Here is a 12,308-nt window from a genome sequence, read left to right as displayed (position 1 = left end):
TAAAAATTTTAAAAAGAAATTAAATAACATTTTCCTCATGAAATTCAATGATTTTCAAAATTTTTTAATGAAATTCTTGGCAAAATTTCAATTAGTTTCAAAAAATTTTTTCAATTTATTGATTTTCGATATCTACCTACTGTTTTAATATCTAAAATTCTCCAAAAGAATTCAATTATTTAAAAATTTGCTGAAAATCCTTTATAAAAATTAAATTTTAAGAAACATTCAATTATTTATTACAATTAAGGAAATTTTTAAATAAATGTAGCAGAACATTTTTTCCGTAATTTTCTAAAAATTCAAAAATTTTCAATTTAATTTATAAACATTTTTTTCCTTTATTTTTAAAAAACTGAATTTTTTTTAAAAACAATTGTAATTAAGAAATAGAAATGATACAAATTGAGAATTTTCTAAAAAAAAAATATCAAGAAATATTTTTTAAAATTTAGAAAGAAAAGAATCAAAGAATAAAATTTCTTTTATATTTTATTTCAAGAATAATCAGAAATTATAATAATAATAATGTAAAGTACAATTAATTTTATCCGTGAATATAAAAGAATAGATAAATAAAAATTGACAATAATTTAATTTTTGAAAAATAGTCTGAGTGAATAAATATAGGTTTGTTATTAATATTTATTAAAAACAAAATTATTAATAATTTCGAAATCATTTTTTATCAGCACGTGTGAGGTTCGTTAACTTGACACAGTTACGTTTTTTATTTTAAATATATTTACAGAAAGTTTTACACACAAAAGGCTTTATTATAAATTCGAGTATAAAAAAGGTCAATAATACATTTTATATTATAGAGAATATTTTTTTCTGATAAAATTTATTGTCACAATATTGTTTTCTTTGTTTTCTCCTTTTTTCGGGATTAATACAATATTAATGAACCATATACATTGTATAGAAAAGGAGAAAAAGAGAATAAAAAAAAACTATTAATGTATTTATTAGTTTTATGAATCTAATGTCGAAACTTTCTATATTCTGATAACTTTTAATCTAATACTTCAGCTTTTATCTGATGTTTTTTTTGTTTTTCAATAAAATGCGCACAATTTTATTGAATAAAATAAATTACTGCATAAAATAGTATGATAATATAATTAATAATATAGTGTAGTATTTATTATTGTTTTATGATAATACAATATTAATAAAATATTAATAGTTTATTATTTATTATTATTTTACTACAATAATAAAAAATATTAACACTTTATTATTTATTAATATTTTACGACAATAATAAATATAATACATGTATTATATCTACACAATTATATTACAACTACAGTATTGTATTAACTTTTTTGATAAATAATAATAATAATAATAATAATAATTTCTTTTAATAAAATTCTATTTTAATGTTTTGAAGGTTAAATAATAAAAAAAAGTAATTGAACAAAATTGTTTTTAGTTAAAAATTATAATACGTTTTATAAACAAACTAGCAAATGTTACACGCGTAACGAGATATTCAATTTATTTTTTATTAATTATGCAAATTATAATATTTTTTAATTTCAAATATAAATTTTTGAATAATTTCATAATCGAAATTTAAATAAAAACACTAATCAAGTACATAATTAATTATTATTGTTTGTATTTTCAAAAATTTCAAATATAATAATTCTTCACAAGAATTCAATGATTTTTATAAATAATAATTTCATTTTTTAACAAAATTCAATTATTTTTTTAAATAGTAAAATCTTTGCAAAATTCAATAATTTTCAATAAAATTTTACGAAATAATTCAATTTTTTTCTATATTTTAAATATAATATATAATATAATATATATAATATATAATATATATTATAATATAATAATATAATAATAATAATAATAATAATAATAATAATAATAATAATAATAATAATAATAATAATAATAATATAATAATAATAATAATATATAATAATATATATATTACTATATTTTAATAAAATTCATTAAATTAATTAAATTATTCTAGAAAATTGTAAAATAAAATTCTGAGAAGAATTTAATTACTTTCTAAAAATTTTGATAAAATTCAATAATTTAATTTATTTAATTTCAATTATTAGGAAACACGATTGTTCATAAAATACAATTGCTGTCAAAATTTTCAATTAAAATTATAAAAGAATAATATTGTTTTCAAAAAAAAAATTGAATTGAAAAACAATTGAATTCTTATAAAAATTTTTATTATTGTTTGAAATTAAGTTGAATTGAATTCGAATTAAATTGAAAATAATCTAATTCCTTCGAAGAATTTGATTAATATTTTCAAAAAATTCTCTTTCGAGAAATTTTATTAAAATTGTAGGTATTAAAAATAATTTAATTTTTTTTGAGGAATTTTATTAAAATTTGTTTTACAATTGAATTGAAAAAAAATTGAATTGTTTCAAAAAATTTAATTAAAATTGAATTGAAAAACAATTGAATTTTTATAAAGAATTTAATTAAAATTCTTGAAAAAAAAAATTTTTTCTAGGCATTTGATTAAAATTGACTTGAAAAACAATTGAATTCTTATAAAGAATTTTTATTATTGTTTGAAATTAAGTTGAATTGAATGCGAATTGAATTGATTTTTTACGAAAAAATGTATTAACATTCTAAAAATAATTGAATTCTTGAGAATAATTTTATTAAAATTTTTGAAAGTAATTAAATTATTCCGAGTTTTATAATAAAATTTTTTTAAATAATTGAATTCTAGCGAAGAATTCCATTAAAATTTCAAAAATAATGAATAATAATTAATTAGCTAATTAGTTAATAAGCGTTTGTTTGAAAATTTTAAATATGAAATTATTCAACAAACAACAATTAAAAATTTGAAAATAAAAATGTAATATTTACTACTACAATTAATAAAATAATAAAACTATTAATATTAAAATAAAAAAATATTAAAAACACTGTATTGTTAAGAATTCTGTAATTTCTGTTTTTGTGTTTCTATTTGTGAATATTCGGTTTTAATTTACATTTGTTATTTTTCACGAAAAAAAAAAATTTTAATCTAAAAGTGACTGTCAAAACGTAGAATTGTTTTTCAATTTTTCCTCCTTTTTTTTATGAATAAATTATGAATAAATAATAAGGTTATTTTGAAGAGGGGATGGGGGGGGGGGGAATTGACCTTGAAAATCATTTAATCTGGCAAACGATCGTGTAAACGTAAGGATTCGATAAGGCACGAGCGATATCTTTTGCTAAAAATAGAAAGACAAGGAAATGTGCATATATGTGCAAATTTACGTAAATTCAACAGACATACAAAACGAGTACTTGCACAAGTACGTAGGATGTTCATGACACTGACATATTACATGCTTCTCACACATATGTTGGCCGTGATTTACATATTATTTCATCTAAACAAAAATTTTTTCTTTTGTCTCTTCACTAATTCAGTACTAAATATGTTTATTTATCTTTTTTATTTTTTCATTTTTTTTGTATTTTTAAAATATTTAAAAAGTTGTTTTTTTACATTACAAAATTTTTTTTCTTCCTCGTGTGAAAAGTTTTATATAATATATATACATACAGCTGAAAATTTCAATCATTCAAGTTCACGTGAACGAGTGCTGATTAATATATATATATATAGTTGATTTGAGCGATAATATTTTTCTGTTTCCATTTCTTTGAAATTATTTCTATTAATATGTATAAATATAATTTTAATTTTAGATAATAAAGAATAACTTCGTTTCTTTAATTTCATTAAATTTAATAATTATTTTCGTTTATTAATTATTATTTTTTTTGTTTACTATTTTTTAGGAAAAAATCCATTACAAAATTTCCCAATTTGTCAAATATAGGGAAATTCTTATTTTTAAATGTTTTTTTTTCAGACTTGGATATTTTTATTAGTACATAAGAATATATACCTATGTATATTCCTATTTTTGAAAGAGTGAATCTAGATTTTTGTTTTAAATATTCACGCCACTTTCCTTATTTAAACAATGAGGGCAAAATTATTTATTAACTATTTAATGAAGCTCTAAAATTAAATGTTCATTTATAGTACGAGTGACATAATTCTGAAAAATAGTCCATTGATAAAAAGACATGAATTTTCCTTCATTTCTATATTCGTCTCTTTATTTTAATTCTTAATTTTTTCTGTATTTTTTTAAGTAACTTTAATTGTGTCTTTATGACGAAAAATCCTTCTAACTAAAATTATTATTTTTTTTACTATTTTTAATATTGAAAAAATAAAATTTTATTATTTTTTTCTCCATATTTAGCAAAAGAACCTGTATTAATATAACGAGGAAAACGTTTATTTTACTCACAAAATAGATAAAAATTTATAATCAATTATAAAAGATAGAGATTTTTTTTGTGCCTTTTATGCATTGCGCGCAGAATATGTCTAAATGAAAAAATTACGACTTTGTTTTGAATTATCTAACAATATTGATTGTAGCTTTTGTATATATATATATATAGATGTTTTATATAATATTTTTTTCAAGTTTTTGAAAATTATGTCATCGTTTTTCAAATGTATACTCCAAATAGATATATTATTTAATTTCTGTGTATTTATATTTGTCGATTAAAATGATCGAAGTCATACAAAGAATGTATGAAATTTTGCATTTACGATTATGTCACATATAATGCAGATTTGTAATCTTATTATAATTTCGAAATTGATTTTCCTGTCGCAGTATTACGTCAAATTCATAATCAAAAACGTTGTTTCTTGTTGTTATGAAATTTATTACATCAAAACTCCATTTAATGACGAATTTCATACTTTGGACTATTTACTGTTTATTTTTATTTTTTCTAATTGTTCAATTAAAATAATACATCTTAATTAGGTTCTAAATTAGTATTCATTTAAATTAGTATCTAAATAGTATTTTTAGTAATTAGTATTTTTTAGATAATTGTTATTATTTATTTCTACTTATTCATTTTATTTACTTTTATTTATTTTCGATATAAACGGGACTTGCCCTTTTATTAATTCTTTTTATTTATTTTTATCTACTTTATTTATTCTATTTATTTATTTTATTTATTTATTATTTATTATAAAAATAAACGGAACTCGGCCATTTATTAATTGTTTTTTTTTTTTTTTATTTTCTTTATTTATTTTCAATATTAACGAGTCTTGCCCTTTTATTAATTTTTTTTTTACTTTTTCTATAATCAATTTTTTCTCAGAATTTATTTTAAATTTCCATGTACATTAACATTATTTTACATTTAATTTCCATTTACTTTACTTATCCGCACTAAATTGACGGATATAAATAAATATGATATTCATTAATTTTAGAAGCAGGTAAATTTAAATTTTATACACATCAATTTTTATATTTAGTTTAAGATTTAATCACAAAATTGAGGACATCTAAATTCTCTCGATTGTTTAACACAGAAAATTTAATCAGAACGCCAATAAATGAAATTAACCAGATTTAATCATTTCTATTTTTACACTCTTTTTTATCAATTCACGTGTATGTATTTTTTTTTATTTATTCCACGAAGCTTGGTTTTTTTTTTTTTTTTTTTTGCTTTTTTTATTGTTCTAGGAAAAAGTATTAAATTTAAAATTCAGATAATACTAATTTAAAAAATTGGTCTATTTGCTTTTGTTTATTTTTATTTTTCTCTATAATTGAGAAAAGATTCATGGATGTGTAAAAATAGAATTTTTAATTATTTTATAAAAAAAAACTTGATTAGGCACTATGAAAAATAAATTGGCATTCAATTTTTTTTGGGAATTAATAATATTGTAAAAATTAAGAAATTGAGTGAAATTTTTGAATGTTTCCAAATTTATGAATTTATTAATTATTATTTATTAATATTAATAATATTTTTATTATTATTGTTAAAAATAATATTTTTAATTTATTTCTAATATTTTAAACGTTCAAATGAATGTTTTTCTCAAAAGTGAGAAAAAAATTAGTTCAGTTGAACGTTCAGAACTTTAGGGACATAGAAAAATTATTTTGTGTGCTGTATAGTAATATAATATAGTATATAGTAATTTTTAAAAATATTGTAGAAAAAAATTTATCTTTCATTTGTTCAAAGTCATTTTTCACCAAAATTTATTTTCCCAAAGTTTTTCTTAACGGAACGTTCAGTAAAACTTTGGGAAAATAAATTTTTGTGAAAAATGACTTTTGAACTCAACATAATATCAATTTGAAAATTAGTGAAATTATTTTGTTTATGAAGTGTATAAAAAATTCATTTTTTTTTGTATTATTTATGCGAAAAGTTGTTCTCTCCGCCCAATTACGTTGATTCGTCCCCACTTTATCAGCTTCATCACTCCTTCCAAGAATTTATTTACAAAGAATAATCAATTGCTTCCTCCGATCAGTAGCGACTTTACGCTCGTGCTGTTATAACGCTCGTCTTATCTCGACAGACTTTTTCCCCTTTTTGTATATATATATAAGTATAGTGATTCGCTTTAGTCGCGCAAGTAGATATGTTCTTCCCTCGTTAGACCAGTTTTTCACGCGTCATGCCGCTTTTAAATTGAAACCAGTGTGATCTATATTTAGTCGTGACAACTGGGCAACATCCTTTTTTTTTCTTTTTCTTTTTTACAATTTTTCGAAGAACCGTGGGACGAGATTTTTCAATTTCTTAACATGTTTGCTCAACAGATGCCATAATCTCTTGACTGTATAGAGAGAAAAAAAAATTTAGACAATTATATACATCAATATAGTAAAAAAAATAAAATTATTCAAAGAAAAAAGAAAAAATGCATTGTAATTTGAAATTTCATTTTGTCCGATTTCATGGGGTGAAAAATAAGATTGCCATTAATTGTGTAAGTGAAAATATTACTGATCGTTAAATACACGCACCAAAGGAATGCTGAGAAATGAAAATTAAGAAATAAAAATTAAGTTTGAGAAATTGTTTGAAAAATAGTTGGAAAAAAACAGTGGAAAGAGTAAAAAGACAAAAAGAGTGTTTGGTGAATTTTTTTTTCCATTTTGAAAAGTGTTTCTTGAAAATAAAAAAAAAATATCTTTGAAAATAAAAAAAATTGAGAGGAGAAAAATGAAGATTTCTAAGCATAAGAGTGCATTTAGGCCGTATGAACAGACAAAAACGAGACAATATTTTGGACATTCTTTGAAAAAGCAATTGTGTTTATCGGAAATGTTTTACATTTTTGTAGACATGGCACGAGATACACCGGGTTCACCGATTTCCCGGCCACGTGACTTGGGTGCAGGTGGTGCAACTGCCACCCTCACGTCGAGCACGTATCACACGTCAAGCTCGGAGGCCAGTTTGCATGAGCGAGCATTGCAACACAAAATTCTGGAGGTAATGTACAAAGTTTTACACATTTTATTACTATTTTTTTTTTTTTTTTTTTTTTTAATTCCATAATTATAATAATTAATATAAGTACGAAAAATTTACTTTCATTTATTACATTTACATGAAATTATTTATTATTTAAATTAAATTAACATAAAAAAATATTAAATTTTGACAAAATAATCTTTCGGTAGATTATTTTAATCCTATTGATAGATTAAAAAGTTGCTCCATTTTAATGTTAAAATAATAATATAATTTCATAACTTATAATTTGTAACTTTATAATAAATTAATAAGTTCCTTTAATTATATGCCATTCGTCATTTATCAATGAACTTACTCAATCAGGGTGTCTACTGGTCCTTGAAGTCCTTGAATTCCTGGAAATGTCCTGGAATTTGAAAAAATGTCCTGAAATGTCCTTAAATGTCCTGGATTTTGAACTTTTGTCCTTGAATTTTCCATATTTTGCTTTTCAATATTCAATAATTTAAAAATCTTACTCAAATTTAAAAAAATAATTAATTAAGGAAGATTTCGACTATATCAGCAATTAGTGACATCTATTAGAAGTCAATTGAACTCTTTGGTTTAGAGTCAGGTGTTATTCTTAAGATAATTATTCCGATATGGTTGTCGGTAAATAATTATATTTTTTGAATTTTAATTTTTGATCTGAAAAAATAAGCTGCGTGAACGACTGCACTGTGCATCTGTGAGGACTCGAACCCCAGTTAATAGCTGCCTTTCGCGGGACTAACGCCTACCAATGCACCATGCCAACACAGCCTGGACGTTCACGTTTCTTATAATCTCAGATCAAGCCCATACACTAGTCGAAGAGCTGTATAGTTAATGTAGGAAATTATTTGCTGATGAAGAATTTTAATTAAGGAAGATTTCGACTATATCAGCAATTAGTGACATCTATTAGAAGTCAATTGAACTCTTTGGTTTAGAGTCAGGTGTTATTCTTAAGACTCTAAACCAAAGAGTTCAATTGACTTCTAATAGATGTCACTAATTGCTGATATAGTCGAAATCTTCCTTAATTAAAATTCTTCATCAGCAAATAATTTCCTACATTAACTATACAGCTCTTCGACTAGTGTATGGGCTTGATCTGAGATTATAAGAAACGTGAACGTCCAGGCTGTGTTGGCATGGTGCATTGGTAGGCGTTAGTCCCGCGAAAGGCAGCTATTAACTGGGGTTCGAGTCCTCACAGATGCACAGTGCAGTCGTTCACGCAGCTTATTTTTTCAGATCAAAAATTAAAATTCAAAAAATATAATTATTTACCGACAACCATATCGGAATAATTATCTTAAGAATAACACCTGACTCTAAACCAAAGAGTTCAATTGACTTCTAATAGATGTCACTAATTGCTGATATAGTCGAAATCTTCCTTAATTAAAATTCTTCATCAGCAAATAATTTCCTACATTAAAAAAATAATTTTTTGACCCATCAAAAAATAATTTTAATTTGTCATTTGATTAAAGAAACTGGTATCTAAAATATTGATTTTTAACTCTTTTTATAATAAAATAAATATTTTTGTTCAAGTAGGTTAATTTAAATTATTTTAATCGTAATATGAAATAATATTACACAGGGTTGCCATCAAATTTTATTTTTGTTTTTCCCTGACTTTTCCCTGATTTCCAGACAAAATTTTCATTTCTTCCCTGACCCTCAAGAACATTAATAACTTCATTTTTAAATAAATATTTAATCATTATTATTTTTCTATAGAAATTAAGATTCTCAAATTCAATTACTTACGAGAATACTATAATAAGACATGAAAAAATTTAAGATGAGAAAGTAATAAAATCATTATTTTATTTCATAAGAATATTGTAACTAAAAATTCAAATTTTCAAAGATTTTAATTTTAACCCTTTTCAAAATTCAATTATTTCTAAAAATCCACGTTATAATGCTTTTAATATTCAATTATAATTTAAAATTTTAAGTGAAATTCATTTTTTAATAAATTTTTATTAGAAAATTTCCCGATAATTTTATTCAAATTTTTTTAAATAATTGAATTTTTGCACAATTTTTTAAAACTTTTTAAAATTAATTAAATTCCATTTAGAAATTTCAATAAAGAAATTGAAAATAATTGAGATCTGACAAAGAATTGAAAAAAAAATTTTTTTTAATAATTGAATTCCTGTGAAAATGTTTATTTTTAGAAAATTGAATTCTTAGGAAGAATTTTATTAGGATTTCTTAAATTATTGAATTGCTTAGAATAATTTTATTTTTTACGAAAATAATTGAATTGTTTCGAAGAGTTTTACAAACATTTTGGACAATAATTGTATTTCTAGAAAAAATGTTGTATTTTACGAATATAATTGTATTCTATGACCGATTTTATTATAATTTTTCAAATTTATAAAACATTTATCAAAAGTTTTCAAAATAATTGAATTGTCAAAAAAGAAAATAATTGATTTCTAGCGAAGAACTTTATTCAAATTCTTTTAAATAATTGAATTTCCATAAAAAATGTATTATTTGTGAAAATAATGAATTCTTAAGAAGAAATGTATTGAAAACAATTGAATTGTATAGGAAAATTTTATTAAAATTGCAATTTAATGAACTAAATCTTGCAAAGAATTTTGTCAACATTTTTTTTAAATAACACAATTATTAAAAGAATTTCATTTAAATTTTTCGAAATAATTGAATTTCTCAGACTATTTTTTTTGATTTTCTTTATATATTTGAATTCTTTCGAGAAACTTTATTAAAAAATTAAAAATAATTGAATTGATGTGAAGAAATTTATAAAAGAAATTGGTAAGTAATTGAATTCCTGTTAAATTTTTATTAAAATTTTGTTTAAATAATAGAATTGTTTTGGAAAAGTTTATTAAAATAGATATCAAAAATAATTGAAATGAGGAAAATTTTTTAAAAATAATTGAAATTTTGCCAAGAATTTTATTAAATTTTTTGAAAATAATTGAATTTTGGAGAAGAGTCTTATTATTTATAAAAATAATTGATATTTGACAAGAATTTTAAAAAATTTTTGAACAGAATTGAATTTATGCGAAGTTATTTAAAAGTTATTTAAAAAGAAATTATTGTCAAAAATAGAAAATATTGAAGGGTTTGTATTAGAATTCTTGGCAAGTTCATAGTTTATAAGGCAAACAAAAAATTTGGCAACACATATAAATGTCCTGGAAAAATAAGAAATCTGACCTGGAATGTCCTGAAAATGTCCTGGAATTTTAAGTCATATTTTCAGTAGACACCCTGTCAATGGATTAATAATTAATAAACAGTAATTAAGTTTGACCCTATATTGCAGATAAATTGAGTAAAGAATTATAATAATAATTTATATAGTTGTTATTATTATTAATATTATTACTGAAAATTATTATTTATTAATCAATTACAATAAATTATATTGAAAGGCAAAAATTTTTTTTCGTAGAGTTGTTATTCGAAAAACTCTCAATTAATTTATTGAAAACAAATATTTAAACCAATTGAAAAAAAATCTTTGCGCGCAATTAAAATAGTATATTTAAGAAATGCAATTAGTAAAAAAATTATCATCTGAATATTGATTAAATTAAAATTTTCTATTACTAATGTCCGATATAAATCAAATCGATCGGTTGAATGTTAAATAATTGAATCAAAGCGGAATTTATGCAAATTAGAAAATTTTTTATTTTCAAATATGAATTTTTGAATAATTTCAGACTCAAATTTTTAAAAAAATCAATTAATTATTAACTAATTTACTAATTAATTATACTTGTTTAATAATTTCAAAAATTTTAATAAATCCTTCGCAACAATTCAATTATTTTTTTTTAGTAAAATTTTTGCAAAAATTCAATTATTTTCAAAAAAAATTTTACTAAAGAATTCAATTTTTTCTTTATTCAATATAAAATCCTTGCAAAAATTCAATTATTTTCGAAAAAAATTCACGAAAGAATTTAATTTTTTTCTTCATTCGATATCAAATATTTCAAAAAAATTCAATTATTTTCTAAAATCTTTATAAATACCTAGTTCCAAACAATTTAATTTTTCTTTATAAATAGTAAAATTTTTTGCAAAAATTCAATTATATTTAAAATAATTTCACGAAAGAATTAAATTTTTTTTCTTAATTCGTTATAAAACATTTCAAAGGATTCAATTATTTTTATAAAATTTTAATAAATTCTTCGAAAAAATTCAATTATATTTATAAATAGTAAAATTCTTGCAAAAATTCAATTATTTTTTAAACTTTTAATAAATCTTTGGAAACAATTTAATTATATTTATAAATAATAAAATTCTTTGCAAAAATTCCATTATTTTCAAAAAATTTTCACGAAAGAATTAAGTTTTTATCTTATTAATTCGTTATAAAATTTTTCAAAAATTTTAATAAAATTTAATAATTAAATGTTTCATTTCAATTATAAACAAACACGATTATTTTATAAGCTTAAAAGATAATTGTTCATAAAATTCCATTATTTTTAAGATTTTTAATTAAAATTTTTAAAGAAACTCCATTATTTTTAAAAAAAATTTCAAAGAAATTCTTCAAAAAGAATTTAATTAGAATTATCAAAAATTGTAATATATTTTTTCTCGAGAATTCAATTATTTTCCTAAATAATAAAATTCTTCGAAGAAATTCTATTATTATCAAATTCTTTGCAACAATTCGATGATTTTCAATAAATTAATTTTAAAAATGGAAATTATTTGAAAAGAAAAATTATATTAAAAAAGTTAGGAAACAAAAAAGCAAACAACAACTAACTTCAAACTGCGAACAGATTACCGGAATACAACGATTATTAATAAAGGCTATTGTTTGTATTTATTATTTATTATAAGTACATAGTTTAATGCCATTTGGC

At 20.8% G+C, this 12,308-nt stretch overlaps 1 protein-coding gene across 11 annotated transcripts in view; it reads left to right on the top strand.

Annotated features, from left to right (window-relative positions):
* LOC122508215 (histone deacetylase 4) overlaps positions 1–12,308 on the top strand; it is a 153,617-nt gene that overhangs the window by 119,029 nt on the left and 22,280 nt on the right. For all 11 annotated transcript variants that reach the window (XM_043621423.1, XM_043621424.1, XM_043621433.1 and 8 more), the window contains one exon: positions 7,238–7,389. In XM_043621423.1, coding sequence (XP_043477358.1) covers positions 7,238–7,389 — 152 coding nt within the window. The remainder of the gene's footprint in view (positions 1–7,237; positions 7,390–12,308) is intronic.

Source organism: Leptopilina heterotoma, unplaced genomic scaffold, assembly GCF_015476425.1.
Source record: "Leptopilina heterotoma isolate Lh14 unplaced genomic scaffold, ASM1547642v1 Lhet_53, whole genome shotgun sequence".
Taxonomy (NCBI): Eukaryota; Metazoa; Arthropoda; class Insecta; order Hymenoptera; family Figitidae; genus Leptopilina; species Leptopilina heterotoma.
This window is presented reverse-complemented; position numbering and strand designations above follow the sequence as displayed.